The sequence below is a fragment of the Scatophagus argus genome, chromosome 16 (assembly GCF_020382885.2).
Source record: "Scatophagus argus isolate fScaArg1 chromosome 16, fScaArg1.pri, whole genome shotgun sequence".
Lineage (NCBI taxonomy): Eukaryota > Metazoa > Chordata > Actinopteri > Scatophagidae > Scatophagus > Scatophagus argus.
Window position 1 is genome coordinate 13,008,251 of NC_058508.1, and position 17,319 is coordinate 13,025,569.

Consider the following 17,319-nt stretch of genomic DNA (forward strand, 5'->3'; position numbering starts at 1 on the left):
TCTAAATTCTGCGTTGCACACTGCAATGTTTCAGAACCCTGGAGATTATTCCAAAAAAAAAAAGTGACTTTTCAGGGATGAGACAATCCCCCGGTATGTGCAGCACAGTGTAGTAGAACCTGGAGAAACCTTTCATCCTCTATTGAGCAGCCTGAGAGAAATATTAAACAGCAGCCCCCTGCAGTACAGTGGCTGCACAGTTGAAGAGTATTCCCAGAGGCACGTCCTCCTGCAAGCCACAGGCATGTAGGGGAACAATGAAGACATGTCATTTCTGAGATAAATGAAAAGGGTGTGATTTATAATGCTGAGTATTTGGGGACAGCACCAGTTAGAATTAGCTTGCATAGAGAAGAGAAATTTGCTCTGCAGGTACAAAAGGTTTCAAAAAGTCTAAAAACACAGAAACACTACAGTGTTTAATATGCATGTATGTCTGTGTGCATGTGGTTGTATACTGCACATGCACATGTTATGTGCTTATTGTAGTGAGATCTGTGCAGTGTGTGTTGATGCAAACATGTATATCTGTTTACATGCACCTAAAAACTTGAAAACATCCTGTTGTACAGATCTGATCTTTACAAATGAATTCACAAAAGGCTGTTGAGGTCATAAGTTTGTACGGTTCAACTTCTCATCAGAATTTATGCAAAATAACATTTGAGGATGAGTGGAAATACGCTCACAGAGAAACATGTGTGTTTAAGTTAACTTTTAGCACAAGCACACAGCATACACTCACAACCCAAAAAAATGTACCCAGTCTATCCACACACACACACACACACACACACACACACACACACACACATACACCCCTCCCCACTTTCAGTCACGACAAACTGCTGGTGCATTGCAGCTCCAGGATAAAACTATTCTCTCAAACCAAAAAGTGAGACAATAAACCATCAGAGTGTTGAGACTCTTGAAAACAAGGTGCAACAGAGAGAGCAGAAACAAGGACTTGGATGTAGGCAGAGCTGTGATAGGTAACAATATATGTATGGCAGAGGGAGAAAGACAGAGAAAATCAGCTTTGTACAAGATTTAAGCTCTGTGGTTACTTGTTTGAGTATCCCTGCTTTAGGACTGGTAATATTATCAAAAATAACCACAAAGTTTTGCTACCTAGTCAATCAGAAATCTTTATTCTTGATGATCAAGCTTCCAAAATTGGGCCAAGATTAATTTATCATACCAAAACAAAAAAAGTGAATCAAAAGCTACTTTAATGGGACACACATCCATTCCAGATCTAATTCACAGGTAAAGTAAAATCACTGATACGGAAATATACCAAAAGCACAACCCCCACAACGTCTTGAGCCCGAGCTTTAACCCCACTATAAACTGTTGCCATGATGAGTGTTAGTTGTCTGTATAACTTTTTACACTTTGACACAGCACTCTCTAGTGGGCATATTCTGGATCTGCAGTGTAAACATGACACACATCCAGTGGAGCGCTCACACTCAAAAGAAAAAAAAACAACAAACAAACGAAACAAAACAGAAAATTAAGCAAATGTGAGATTCATTTTGTTAGCTCTCTTTTCTTTTTCATTATGCTTCAGATTTTATTTGGGAATAACATTTTTGCGCTACAGAGCTAGCGATGGAGGACAGAGAGGGAACCGGAAGTGCACTTGCCCATGAATGTGGGTAAAGTGGTGCCTTTTTGGTGCTGTAGTAATAACTGCTTACTTTACTTTATCTAATGATTTGGGACTCTGTTTTAAGCTGTAGTTTGACATTTTGGTAGGCTGGTACCAATTTCATGTCAGTAAATATGCAGCTAGAGCCAGTAGCTGGTAAACTTAACTTAGATTAGAATGGAAACAGGGGGAACCAGTTTGCCCGAGTCTGTCTGAAAATAACAAAGTCCACCTACCTGCACCTCTGAAGCTTCCTAATTAGCAATATCCTGTTTGCTTAATCTGTACAAAAACCACAGAGTAAAAGCGACACATTGCACTTTTAGGAGAAGTTATGTGCTGGATTATTTTTGGCCAGGTGCGGTGACTTCCTGGAGGAAAGGAAGTGTTTGTCCAGTGTCGAATAAGCTTATTTCCCAAAATGTCAAACTATTTTAAACATTTTTACCATACCATACTCTGATAGTTCATTGAGGTAGGCATACATAAGAACTTGCGGCTAGGACAAGTATAACTGCAAAACTGTTGTGGGTGTAAAGGTTAGTATTTGGGATTTCCTTCTTTCCACAGAGGTCAGGGGTCAACTCACGAGTCTTCCATTTCACCTTTACCTCCACCTCACTTTTTGCAAGCTAAGAAATCCACTATCATAATCTTGCAGCGCTGGTTTGTGAAATTATATATCAGGGTGGTTCAGGACACATACAAAAGCCTACTTCAATGCCCATTTGGAAAGTTTACACAGAAAAATCAATAAATAGCTTTCTAACCTGCAGAAGAAATGGCTAAAGACAACTATAATCCAAACACATCCTTCTTGTCTTATTTTTTCTGGTCAGTCAGCTTAAAAAGGCTGGGAAGCTTATCATTCAAGGACAAAAAAAACCTTAATACAGTATTGAATGTCTGCCAAAGATTGGCAAATTTATAGACACAAACAAAAACAACAATATCAGTTAAGAAGTGAAGCAGAATGAACATATCCTCCCTGTCTCAGAAGACTCTGGCCCTTGAGCCCTGACCTCTGCTTCCATCACAGCGCCCGTTTCACAGGTTGTCAACAACCAGGATCGATGAGCGTATAAAACTAAGAAACAAAGGCCTTATCCATTATATGGTAGGATTGGTTCTGGTTTCAGTAACGTGAGGAAATATTGCTTAAGCTTTATGTTAAAAGGAAAGTCATGCATCTGTTAAATAAGATGTGATGTCTAACATGCAATGTTAATGTTTATCTACCTCAAAAGCAAAAGGTTTGGATCACCACCCAAACACAATGGCTTTGTATAGCACCCACAAAAAAAAAGGCTACTTCGAAAACAGCTTCTGAAGCTTATGGAATTGACTTTCTGCAATGCAATTCTCAAGATTTTACAACACAAATTTGCAACTCTTTTTTCCACTTTTCCCATTTTATTCACATACAAGGGAGCTGGTATTTGACTGTTTCAGTCTCAGGATTTTCAATTTTTATTTTATCTTACTTTGTTTTCCATTTGTGTTTCTTCACATCATTACTTTCCAAAATCCCAGATAGTCCACTGTGATTGTGCAAGGGAGAGAGGAGGGCGTGTATTTTAACAAAACCCAGTCATCAGTAGCATATTCTCATTTCTTCAGCACTTCTGTCCTTAAGCTGCCTTATCAAACAATGACCCTTCCCACCCTCTATCTGCCTCATTCCCAAAGTCCCAAAATGCACCTCCCCATTTTCTCCTGAGGAAATAACACTAAACACTAATCTCCTCTCCTCTGTCTCCTCAACAATACAGGCATTCTGACAAAACCAGGGTTGGCTTCCACAAGACCCTTCTCTTCTTACTTCCTCCACTCAAGTTATTTTGTTTTCCTCAGTTCTTCCGGTAGCGATTCTTTGGCTTTTCACCACAGCCAGTAGCCTCACAGGAGGACAGGCCAGGCTGCTTGCCAGAGTTAATGCTGCTCAGAAGGGCAGGCAGCTCATTGGTGATTGCTCTCTCAATCTTATCCAGCAGACAGCCCCCCATGTAGGAGCACTGAGCCGTCAGGGGCTTGAAGTTGGTGACTGGGTTGATGCCAAAGAAGTCACGGTAAGCATCGCGGTTGGGCAGGTCAAACTTGCTGACATTGGTCTTGGCCAGGATGGATTTGAAGATGTAGAACTTGTCTGGGTCGTCCACAATCTCCTGGAATACTAATTCAGGGTCACTGAAGAAGCTCATCTTCTCTTTGAAGGTCTGGACATAGCGGTCTACCAGCAGGCCATGGATGCGCACACGGATGCCATGCTGGCGGATGAAAGCAATTTTGTTTTCCATGCGGTTTTCAATCACCTGGTTCAGATCCTCCAGGAGGGAAATCTCCTCTCGCTTGAAGAGCTCACGGCTGGTGTCAGGTGCGTAGTCATACGGCCAGAAGGAGCTGACATAGACGCGGGGGGGTTCAGTTACATTGATCAGGGGAGCCAAGCTCCAAAAGAGTGCTCCATAAACTCTCATTAAGTCCTGGGTGGCCAGATTGTCAGCCTTGTTTAAGATGATGCGGATCTGGGATTCACGACCCTTCAACTGTCGGAAGAGCATCTCCAGCTCCAGGCCGACGTCCAGCTTGGTGGGGTCAAACACCACAAAGATCAGGTCAGCACGGTCAATGAACCACTGGCAAACATCATTGAAAGGATAGCCTAGAAGGAAGAAGAGAATACATAAGCCACCAAATACAGAGATGCGGTATCTGAAACTGAAGGTAACAAACTGAAGGTAAAAGTCTCTGTTTTACCTCTTTCCTGCTGTTTCCGATTCTCAATGATTCCCGGTGTGTCCACAAAAGTCACACGTTCCAGCAGCTTGTGGGGCATCTCGATACCAATCAGCTTTTCCAGGAAGTTTTGGCCAAACTTCTCCAGCGGAGAGAAGGACCTTGAGCTGTCAGCAGCCATAACAATACCCTCAACAGAGCGGATCTTTTCCCCGTGCATAATAACAGTGAACTCAGAGGTAGTAGGCTCAGCTCCTAAAGACAGATTGATGAAAAACAAAAGGGTAAGATTAGCAAGAATAGAGTCAAGAAGAGAAAAAGAAACGAGAGATATGTGTGGACAGCTGGGTTATTAAATCTGCAATAACATGATTTTTTGGATCCCTCTTTGCCAGTTGTGAACCAAACATTGAAATCACCTTTTAAATTGGCATGGCAAATTTAGCACACAGTTTCTTTTTTACACATTCAGTATTTACAGAGCAACATCTTTAATTTCATGTTTTCCAGCCACCTGATGAAAGTAAATCCAATAATCACTGTTTCTTAGCTCTCTGTGCTGCTGTGCTGCATCCAAAATCAACGCCATGAGAATGAACCCAAACAGTAAAGTTGTGGATTTTCAGCTAGACAATGAGCTGAAAAGCCAACCATATAAAGCTGCAGATTCAAGCCTTAGCTATTTATTGGATCATCACTAGGAACAACAACTTTCATGTTGTCACACTGGTTTCACATTGTCATTAAATACATTGTCATACATAAAAATATTGATTATAGCTGCTTTTAATAAATGGAACACTGGTACCAAATTTGCCAGAAATCACTGTTGAGCCTCACTAGTGTCATGGATGTACAAAATCTATGTGGTGCTACCCGCCATCATAACTGCAGTGAAATTCTTGTACTCACACACTCCTGTAACAACGAACAATAAGATATGATTGCCCACTGCATTATAACATTGAACAATGTTTGTTTCTAATTTGAAAAGAATATCTGGGTAACATACCTGTGTAAAGCTGATAGGGGCTGTCTTGCAGGCCCAGGAGGTAATTGATCATGGAGGACTTTCCTACACTCCAGGGTCCCAGGAAGAGCACCATGGGCTTGGAGGTGATCTCTCCATCTGGTGGGCAAGGAGAGACAACAGTGATTAAAACCTCATCTGGATGGCTTAATGATTATAAAAACTTCTTGAGTTCATCCCAAATCTGATTCAAGAAATTGTGAAATTATCAGCTACGATGAGCTTTGATAAGAAGAAGTTGTATTTGTGTCTCCTTTTCCCTTTTGTGCCTCATAAAAGTTTTTTTAAATTCTTTTTACCAAAACAACAATCCATTTCAAAATGTATCCTGAACATATTTTTGGGATGAACTACTTCAAGTGTGAGAGACATCAAGAAGCACTTTCACTGTCACTCTTAATCCAGAGCACAGAACAAAATATTTTGTAAGACTGAGAAAGGAAATGAAACGTGTGCTGAAGCTGTTAGGCTTGCTTAATAGCACAGGAAGTTATTAATAAAGCAGTGCTGTTACTCCAATGTGAGACTGAACAGGGCGTGGCTTTCAGAGCAAGCTGTATGTCTCATAACACACTGCTATGTGTGTTGTGTGAGTGGACACGGTGTTGGGGTGGTAGGCAACAAGAAAGTTTTGTGACAGCCTACAGGTCCAAAGTTGAATGAATTCAACAGAAGATGAACATTTTTTTAAAAAACAATGGAAGGAAAAAAGTATCACCACAAAAGAAAAAAATAATTTTAAGGGGGGGAAAAAAAATCATAACCATCCCTGATGCTATTGCTGATTTAAGTATGACAAAAAGTCCGTCAGTTCACTCCTAGCTGTACACTGACCACCCTTTCCCACCAGTGTCCCCTCCTCAAACCTCTGTGTCCTTTGCTAAAGCCAGAGCTGCACATGCAACCTCCTCCATAAATCACATTTTACATCCTGGCTAGACAACGTAATGCTCATTTTCTTTGTAAAAAGTGTACAAAGTGTGCTGCTCAAACACAAAGCAGCAAACGCGCCTAAGATCTATTCAATTGTTTTTGTCTAAATTTACATTTCTTCCCTTTTAATTCTTTAATACAGCATTGGAATTTTGACATTTTTGAATAAGTAAATCAAGAAATAGTAAATCCATCTTGATTACCACAAGTTATAGAACTGCTGCTGCCCTGCTCTCTCTGGGTTGACACTGTCACCCATGGATCACTTTGACCATGCCCCAGTCAGTGATGTTACGGCAGGGATCACCCAAAGTAAAACATGCTTGAAAATTTTGACCCACCGAGAGCAGTGCAGTATTTCTATCGACCTAAGTGACTCACAAAATGTGTGAGGACAAATGAAGGGGGAAATGAAGGGGCTGAGCACTTCAGGCAGTGCCATGCACAGGTAAGCCCCGCCCACACCCACCTGTGGCTGAGTCCCCCAGGGTTCGTCCGGGGTAGGCTGTTAGATGTGGGGAGTGGAGGGGATGGGGATGGACAGGAGAGGGTGGAGTACACAGAGAAGTGAAAGGAACAGGAGGTGGAGGAGAGTGAGGAGTGAGGATGTGAGGTTTCTAGAAGAAACAGGGAGTGGTAGAGTAACAATGTGCAGGAAATGGCTGGGAGACCTAGTCCAATATTTGACTGAAAGTGTCAAACATGGCTGTCTATAGATTTAGGGTGTGCCATTGTGTTGAGGTGATAAGATGAATCTTTTTGTCTATATGGACATTGGAAATGTTAATTTAGAGACATGATGCAAATGGAATTTGACAAGTTTGCATGCATGCCAAGACTGAAAGGCCACAAGAGGGCGAGATTTATTTTACTGGGAGAAAGTTTGCTCTTGGCAGTTCAATGTGCAGCTCAGAGTGTTACTGTGAAGAAATGATGCACAGTGCAAAGTCATTTAGAAAAGAAAAAGGGGTATTACAAAAAGTCTTGGGGAAATATTGGAATAGAAAAAAAGGGGAAGAAATATTGTAAAGTACCACGAACGGAGTCGTTTAGACAAATAAAGTACAGCTTTTTGCTGGACTAAAGATATGTTAGAAAAACAACTGAGTGTGGGCTCAAAACTAAATATGAATACATACATCATTGCCAATTCTGTGCCTAAAAGAGCCTACAAATGACCTCTCAATTTAAATAAAAAAATAAAAAAATCACCCACCATACTTTCATATAATGATAAGACTGAGAACCCAAAGGCAAATAATAACAAACAATGAAATCCTTCTGTTAGCCTGTGCGTTGGTAGACGGTGTGAGGATGATGTGTGGTGACAAACAAGTCAACAAATCAGTCACCAAAGCAACCCAAACATCAGAAAGCCCACAAATCAGAACAAAGCGCAGATGTGGCTGAAACCTCTGTGATACCTGAGATCTCGTGCTGCCTCAGCTCATTGTACTTGTAGGCCTGCTCCATCGGCTTGATGGATGTGTGGTAGATCTTTCGCAACCTCTCGAGAGCCGCTGGAAGAGAAGATGAAAAAGAGTAACTCATGGTAAGGATGTAAGAAAGAGATGTTTAAACAGAGAGGCCACAATGAAGAAGCAGAGGAAATATCAATGATTTTTTGCCTGCTGTGATCCCTGATTCGTCTGCCTTATGACCTCTTTAAGTGGAAATGGACAACGTTTTTGTTTAAATCATGATGAAATAAACATTGACAAAGTCTTTTCCCCTATCAATATGTGTTGGATAGGGTTCAGAACCAACATTAAGTTGCTCTGTTCTTTCTACAAGGTCAGTGAGCAAAAACCTGCCTGCTTATTAATGTAACCATGATTGCATTGTCAATCATCTTATGAACCCTTATCTTTGTTGTGTGACCTCTTCCCTGGTTCAGCATCGCTGCTCTAGGACATGTTTCTTAAACCGACCACCTTCCTTGACTATGTGTTGCTTAAAAACTCAAGGATTATGAAAATTTAGCTAAAAACATCCATTGAATCATCTTTGACCTCACCTGCATAGTCTCTTGCTTTTTCCTCAGTTGCAAGTCGCAGTGTCTCATCAATGTGAGACCTGTCTCTGAGGACGGAGATGAAGTCTTCTTCTTCATCTGTAAAAAGAACATTGACAAACTCAGTGATGGAAGTGGACCCAGGTGGCCAGAGTTAGTGCGAACAAATCCAGTGACAGTTTAATTACGAAGCTCGCAGTGAGGTTGATGACAGCCAGTCAAATGTGTTCAATGAAGTTAAGCTACAGAGGCCCCCAGTGCTGCTATTTCTGGTTGCACATCAGTCAATACATCCTGCTGCTCAATACGTATCACCGCTGCTGAACATTTACGTGTGACACAGAGATGCTTGATAATCAACACTAGGGCACAGTTTTGCAATGGATTCCAATACAAATTCAGATATAGCAGATATGAGCTGTCTCATGACCAAATGTTCCAGTCGTGACTGTTAATTTTATCAGCAGCCACTTTCTTTTTCTGCTGTCTTCATTTCCTTCTACCTGCCACCTCATAAAATTTGCTTGCAAAATGTCCGTCAAGAATGAAACAAATTATGCATGAATACATGATATGGACAAAAGTATTGGAACAGACCTCTTTGTTATTGAATTCAGGTGAGTAAGGGGCTGTTTTTCAGGGGTTAGGCTCAGCCCCTTACTGTGAAGGGAAAATCTTAATTCTTCAAAATACCAAGACATTTGGGGCAATGCCATGTTTCCAACATTGTGGCAACAGTTTGGGGAAGGCCCTTTTTTAATCCGGTATGACTGTGTCTCAGTGCACAAAGCGAAGTTCATAAAGACATGGTTGGATGAGTTTGGTGTGGAAGAACCTGACTGGTCCACACAGAGCGCTGACCTCAACCCCATCCAACACCTTTGGGATGAACTGGAATGGAGATTGTGAGCCAGGCCTTTTGGACCAACATCAGTTCCCAAATTCACAAACGCTCTACTGCATGAATGAGCAAAAATTCCCACAGAAACACTCCAGAATCTTGTGGAAAGTCTTCCCAGAAGAGTGGAAGCTGTTACAGCTGCTGTTACAGGGACCAACTCCACATTAATGTATATGTATTTAGAATTCAGTGTCATTAAAGTCTCTGTTGGTGTAATAGTCAGGTATAATGAACATACAGAGAAAGTACAGGTAAACGCAGACATAGCCTCAATGATTTTCTTTCCATGTTTTCAGCATGACAACATTGGGAGTAACAAGACCTGACTTCACCCCATGTGTGCACCATAAATCCACCAGTTTTAAACTGTCTGTCTTTGTCTAGGCTTTCCAGTGTGCATACATTACATTTGATACACTTACTTGCAGGTGGTATTTCAATGACTGTCCCCTTATTGAGTATCTGTGTGTGTGTGTGTGTGTGTGTGTGTGTGTGTGTGAGAGAGAGAGAGAGAGAGAGAGAGAGAATCTGAGAGAACATATCTGCTCACCAGTGTGCCATGTCCGCTTTTGAACATATCAGATTGCTTAGATCACAGCTGTTAGCACAATCAGTTCTTAATTTAGAAAGCAAACAGTGAAAATAAACAGTCCGTTGTTTGGCATCACCATGGGCTTTATAATATCAGCAAAGATAATAGAGATGGAGAGAGAGAGAGAGAGAGACTTCCCCAGTTTCATAAGAGACAGGGAGGAGAGCTGGACCGAGTGTTCCCATCAGTGATAGACTTGATGAGACAATGAGACAATCCTCTGTCTTTTCTCTTCTATATTTACCCACCTATCACAGATTTATCACACTGTCCTTGTGTGCCCAGGCCACAGAGCAGCCCCCCCTCTAACGCCTCCCACACAGTCCTGCCTCAGGCAAACCTGCTACGGCTATGAGCTATATATAGGAGCAGTTGGGAAGTCTTCCTGGTTCACACTTCTATACTCTGGGGGGGGGGTCATGGATCGTGGTATTCAAGCAACCAGACACTCCCCTAATAGAGCTGTTTGGGAATTTTACAGCATGTTAGTAAAATATTAACACTGATGGCAGCTGTAGGGATGATTAGCAGTCACTCAATTGTAAATTAGGCTCTGTAACAAACATGGCATAATCTTAATATTGATCTTGTTATATAAACACATCATCTGCATACTTCCCGTCAGCGCACCTCAGTTAAATGCACAGTATGTAATTTCTGACGCCAGTCAAAACAATGAAAAGATGTACTTTGACGGTAGTAGCCAGGAAGTGAAGTAGCCAGGGATCATGGGAATTGTCTTCATTATCAAGCAGCCACCATTGTAGATGAAAATCAATTTGACATGATTCAGAGATGTTACATTTAGTCACCAACCCCTGAAAGATGATCAATTGAAAAGCATTGTTACCCTGAGTAAATATATAAATTTCTCTGGGTTTGCACACAACAGATCAACACTAATGTAACATAGGTCTGGTTGTTTTTAAACATGCTGATACAGAAAAGGGTCGCGGGGGAGCTGGAGGCTGTCCCAGCTGACTACGGGCGAGAGCACAGAGGATCAGACAGTGTAAAAGTTGATGCTGTTGTCCTCTGATCTCAACTGGTTACTGACAAGAAACCACATCACTTTGCAATACTGAAATTGAAAACTTATGGTTGCAGCACACCAGGTGGAGGAAGTTACAAGATTTTTTTATGATGCTACAATTGCAATTCTTGTCCGACAGATGTGACAGTTGATAAACACATCTGCATAGTGGTGAACAGTACGATCTAACACTACTACCTATCAGTGTTGCTACTTACCTTTGTGCATTTTTTACATAAATATCAACAATCCTCACAAAAAAGGTTCTGTCTCAGTTAGCCACAGATTCTGGTTAGAAACACTAAACGCCTATAAGCACTCAACATAACGTAATCCTCCAAAACCCTCTCTCAGTATCTTCAAAGCCCCGAGTCTTTTTAAATACTACTTAATTTTAGTCAAAAATCTGCAATTTTTACATGTTTTTTACAAAAACTTTTTACAATTTTTACAAACTTTCACAGATTGGTGTTTCTGACTGTGCACTGACCATCTTTAAGTGAGATTTTTATGTTTACAGTGGTATAAACGGTCTAATCAAAGTGATCATTTTGCCAAATATTTGCTCATCACATGCTACCTATTGCAGTGTGTGCATTTATGTTACTTTTTAGATCAAAGTTACATAATAACTGTGGTAACCTAATTTTTGATAATTTGCAGATTTCTTCAGCCACCGTGCTAATGTGCTCTGAAGGCTAGTTTTATTGTTGTTTCTCTACATAGAAAAAGAGGGTGGTGCAGTCATGGTATCCCAAACACTAACCTGGAGTACAGCCACTGTGGCCATGTGGCCAATGACTTCTAGTGTTTCTGGCCAAGAGTCAGAATGGCACGTTGCTTTGGCCAAAACTGACTGCATCAAATGACAAGTAATCATCTGAGGGCCTGTTTGTTTGTAAGCCTGAAGCAAACTTGTTTATACATCTGAAGTAAGGGTTTTGAGTGTATGCACAGATTCATATTCAATACAATGAACTGCGGGTCAATAAAAGTGTCTGCAGACTGATTCAGAGATATTAAGTGTCCTTTCAAGAAATAATCAAATATTTTGATAGAACATCATACCACAGAAAGCCAAAAAGAGCATTTCAGTACCATTAACACAGCTAAACCACAATGTAATGACCATAAAAGAACTCCCACCATGACATACGGCTCACACTTTGATTAAAACCCCAGCAGTTGTAGTGTGGCAGAAGTGACATACACTGCTGGTTAAGGAACAATGCAGCACTGAGTCAACCTGCTAAAAATAAGCCTGTGTAATGTAGCTACCAGCACGGCGCAAAAACAAGAAAAGCTAAAATGTTATTGCGCTAGTCATTAAGGGCACGACTGATATCCAATCAGTCAGCCCACATGTGGTGGTAGATCGGGCCACATAGCAGTGTGTGGGAATGTGTTACGAGCCACACTGAAGGTCCTCTCGGAAACAACAGGAAGCTTTAACAACAGACACAATGAAGATGCATGTTAATGTCAGGTGTAAACAGGGCCATTGTGTGAGAAAGGAATTAAAGTCATATTAATAAACACTGGGTAAAGGTTTAACACAAGATACAATGGATTAAAAATGATTTGAATTTCCTGTCAGTGTGAGAGAAGCTACCTCTCAGACATCTCTGAGGATGACTCAGTTTGGATGCACCAGGCCTGTCTATGCAACACATAAAGTTTACTCAAGCTCCTGTAACTTGACTCATCACTCAGAAGGGTTGTGTCTTTTAACACCAGCCTCTTGAGTGGGCTTTGACTGTTGTGAATGTGTTAACACCTCCCAATACAGTCAATCCCTGATGGAGGCCATGGGACGGAGGTCTGCAAAGATCAGAGAGGTGGTGTTGCCTGCGGAGGGTGGGCCTTGCATCAGCATTCAAAATTAACCCTGCAGGCGCCAGAGGAGTTGAACCCCGGACATCTGCGCCCAAGACCATGTGTCCTTAGTGAGCCCGTTGCCACACAACCCTGCCTCAGTTTGGAGAAACATTCTGGCGGCATCAGCACATCCAGTAGGAATGTTAGTGATTTAAGCCAGGGCAAGTCATGCATCAACTATAGATCGCTGCGTGGAGGCTATTCAATCATCAGAAAGAATGTCAGTGAGCTACTGTAAGTGGCAAACTTCTGTGCAAACATACAACCTTAAAGATCACCTTCACTTTCGCCAGATACAGAGAGTCTGGAGAAGTCTTCACATTTAACTGAAATTTGAGTTGCTCATGAACATGTAACACTGTGGCTTGTGACATCACAAACTGCAGAGCCAATCACTGTCCAGTAAGAAAATACAAAGCTAGAGAGAATGAATTCAAATGAAACAGAGACAAATCGAGTTATAACACATACATCAACGAGTATTGTTGAAAGTACCAGAAATTACATACTGACCTGAACGTTATGTTATTTAAAGTAGTCGAAACAGTGATTACCCTAATGTGTATTATGTTCTTATGTGGACATGAATTAGGGTGCTAGAATGTATCTGCAGTCAACAGTGCATTCACACTATATATATTAGGTATTTGTGTACATGTAGAACCCCAGGATCATGTTTCGCTTGCAGTACAGCGGAGGTAAATTAAATTAAAGTGAACATGATGAGGGTGGCAGGCCTGGAATCCCCACTCAGAGGATTTATCCTGGGCATGGGAGGATTCAGGCAACCTTAACTGAAGGCTGGAGGGGAGGGGGTGCATAAAAATGCACATGATTCTTCCTCTAGCAAGGGTTAGAGTGGTGATAGCGGTCAGCTGGGCTTGTGCAGAGTGTGGTGAGAAGAGGCCACGGATGGCAACAGGTGGCACAGCTTGTGGCGCTAGTACTCCCTCAGAGTCAAAAATAGACCCACAATGGGTCAGAAGATGGACAGAGGAGGGGGCAGAATTACTGCCTCCTATTTTAAGGCTTTGACTATTAGTCAGTGTGGAGATTTAGAGACATCCACATCTCTGGGGTTGATTGTGTAACATACAGGCCAACCAAGTAACAGCTACTGTACCAAGACCACTGATACAAGTCTTATACACAATACTTTGCTCTTGTATCTCAGGCATACACAAGAAATACAGTTCAATCACAAGCATAGAAAAAGATTAAATAATCCTTTATTGATTTCCCTCCTCTAATTTGAGATTCAGGCTTCATTACATCTACACTCTGTTTATTCTGTCCTTTAAATGTATATATTCCAAGCACCCTAACCCTAGTCTTTACATGAAAATAATATGTTGTATCTTGTTTCATAGTAAAAACACAAAACAAACATACAAACAAAAACATCACTGGCTTTAGGCATGCCACTGGCCCTTACAGACTGTCTTATGTGAGCCACATCCAGATTGTAAATCCTCTAAGGTATCACTGGCAATTAGACATGAAGTTGAATGACAGACTCAAAGGAAGGCCCTTTGGCAAAGGCACCTTACGCTGAGGTGTTGATCTGGTGTCTCTGTCCCTGCTCTCCTGTTAGAAAGCCAGGGAAGGACGTCAGGTGCCCTTGGGCCTGGGGGGGGGGGGCTTGTCTTAAGGAGGGTGTGTAGTAAACCAGTCGAGTATGACTGCTGTGTCCCTTCTACTACTACCAGTTTAGGGATGTCCCAGACATGCCACACACCATTAGAGGGGATCACAAGGTGCCTTTAAATTTCCAGGTCTCCCCTCTGCAAAGTGAAGAGGCCAAAGATATTTTTACTGTATCGAAGAAGGATAGTATTGCTATTCGAGTATAAACACACTGGTGTGAAGAACTAATGAAGGTCCTTAAAGAGAGTGGGATATATTTATATATTAAAAAGCCAGCCATTACATCATAGGTATAGGACTATTTTTTTTCTCACTCAAATGCCACATATGACATTGTGAAATTAATAGTGAAAGCAGTTTCAGTCCAAATTTGGTCTGCCAGTGCTTTAGAAGACCAGTTGAGTGAAGGGTTTGTTGCAAGTGTATAATCATCCAACAGCTACTATAGCAGCCTGTGTTTACTCCTACATAACTGAGCAGAGTCAGACCTACAAGCAGGGAAGTGAGCTGTTGGTCATGTAACACAACTTGACCCATTCTCAGCACAAAAAACAAGGCTTTGCTCCGCTCCTTGCTTTGGAATGAAATAGGCAAGATATTTAACAACTGCATGTAAAGGACTATAAGGGAAATATTTATTTAATTATCAGACTCAGATATCTGAAAATCACTCCAGGTAGAGTCCAGATGGAACAGGCTTGACTGCAGGTGTGTTCACACAATTACACCAGAGCTTAACGATGCCGTGCACAGAGGAGTCCACTGCTATACATCAAAATTTAGGCAATTCAAAACAATCCATCACTTAATTGAGCTGATGTTATCAAATGGCTTCAAATTTCACATGACAGAAATGAAGTTAAGATTTCACAACATCAAAATCACCATGTCAGCTGCTTTCAGCTGTATTTCTCACAAAATGTACACACAATCTAAATCTACAATGTTAGGATATAACCTTAATGTCTGTCCTTTTATGGAGTTAAAGATCAGCTCAGCCCCAGGCTGTTAGACAACCTCTGATAAGATGATAGTGAATCGATTTTACATTCCTTTTGAAGATTACCCTTCCTGCAAAATTATCAACTTCAGTGGAGTTCCAGACAGCATTTGAATCAATCAATAACACAGATAATTACACACTGAGCAGCAAAGTGTTCATGATTCTCACAATTAACCATAACCTGCAGTTATTGGAATCAAAACTACACTAATACGCACAAGCAGTAAATTTATAGACAGCAGCCACCAAAAGACACCTGTATGGGCCTGCAAAAGGGGTCTATGAAGGTATGAGTTGCAACTAAAGCCCAGCCCCTCCTGCCTGGAGAATGCATGTCCCTATAAGGCCAACTGCTGGGAATAAATTGTGATTGTGACAGTGCAGAGTGACAGCAGCTGTGCAGCGTATCTAAAGGGAAGCATGGGGCTGGGAGGGGTGAGGAGTCAGGAGAGAAGGGGAGACAAGCAGAGGGAGGGAGGAACTGTAGTGAACAGTGTTGGGTTTCAGGAAGCCTTCCAATCTTAGACACCTGACAGCAGCCTGGAATATGGAGGCCTGGGCCCGGGCTGTCGAGATGAACGCCACCCCAAGGACGGACAAGGGTGACAGACAAGGGTAATGCCACCAGCTCCAGTCCAGACACAGAGACCAGCCCGCATTTTTAGAATGCGTAATCTCGGCGAAGCTGTTGTCACTATGACCAAGTCCATGTAACTCCACTGCCATGTAAACACATTTATTGTGGAATTGTCCTTATTCATTTAGTTTAAGATGCTGCTTATTATCATTAAAAGATGTTACAAAAAGAAAATATCTGGAGTTATTCTTCCAAACAAAGTTTTAGAAAAATAAAAAAAATGAATCATTGTGGTTGTAGAAATTGTCAATTCAAGCTACCGCATGGCTGTTCTCTCCTTGGTTAAACTAAGACTTTCCATCAGCTGGTGCCATGCGTTAGGACAGCTGACATGCTGTCAGTCCATAGAAGAAGCTGAACTCTAGTTTGAATAATCCTCAAGTCCTTGTCTTCGGAAAGTCAACAAAATGCATGACAAAACATTTGCTCATGCATCTAAAGTGTTTTGGGGGTGGTGTTTGTTTTGGATTTTAAACATTAAAAAGTCAAAAAAACAAAAAACAAAAAAAAACACTGACATTTTGCACTGACTATCAAGAGTTTAATTTTAAACTGTGACAGATTTTATATAGCCCTGCTAGATGGCTAAGAAAGACCAGTGTTACATTTCTGTCTCTGTCTCTGTCTATACTGGGCATGACTGCCACTGTCCCCACGATCAGCTAGTGCTACTGCTAGACAAACTGGCCCCACAGTGGACACAAGAAGCCATGTAACAGGTCATTCCAGATGATTCTAACAGTTTGAATTACAGCCTTTGAATCTCTGAAGAGTCACTGTATGTTCAACAGAGCAAAACATCATTAAACATTATTAAAACCAGCTTCTAAACTTAGACCACATAATTATTTCATTCATCAGCAGTGCTCGTACACAAACATATCTCGTGCCCACAGCGCACCACCCAAAATAAATGGAATCCACCAGACGTTTGACCAAAATGCTTACCAAAGGTCTTACCTGCTGTGGCCTGCAAAAGCAGCAGGGAGAGGAAACAGCAGATCAGGACTGTACCCTTCATGATGGCTGCCAGGAGAACTCTGATAGTTACACAGACTATATATACCAAGGCAGGAAGGTTAAAGGGCATGCACGGAGAAGAGGCGGGGCACCGAGAGGACCAGCTGGTGGAGGGGCTGGAGATCTGTGTGTTTGAGGTATTGCAGGAGTCATAGCATGCCACAGGGACTCAACGTGTACAAGCAGCTGACTCTCCTTTTTAGAGAGGTTGCAGCCTCAGCCTCGGCATCAGTGCTGT

The 17,319-nt window shown here is 41.6% G+C and overlaps 1 protein-coding gene across 3 annotated transcripts; it reads right to left on the bottom strand.

The window, feature by feature from the left end:
* Positions 1-1,134: 1,134 nt before the first annotated feature.
* On the bottom strand, positions 1,135-17,128 carry srl (sarcalumenin). 3 transcript variants are annotated; one of them, XM_046416145.1, is made up of 7 exons: positions 17,022-17,128; positions 8,374-8,469; positions 7,781-7,876; positions 6,826-6,861; positions 5,406-5,522; positions 4,415-4,648; positions 1,135-4,319 (listed from the first exon to the last, which is right to left on the bottom strand). In XM_046416145.1, exons 1-7 carry the CDS (start codon positions 17,080-17,082, stop codon positions 3,508-3,510), a joined length of 1,452 nt encoding a protein of 483 aa, XP_046272101.1. In that variant the 5' UTR covers positions 17,083-17,128; the 3' UTR covers positions 1,135-3,507. The 3 variants fall into 3 exon arrangements, with proteins under 3 accessions (XP_046272101.1, XP_046272103.1, XP_046272102.1); XM_046416147.1 differs by lacking the exon at positions 6,826-6,861; XM_046416146.1 differs by lacking the exon at positions 6,826-6,861 and having other exon boundaries at positions 17,010-17,082.
* Positions 17,129-17,319: the final 191 nt, after the last annotated feature.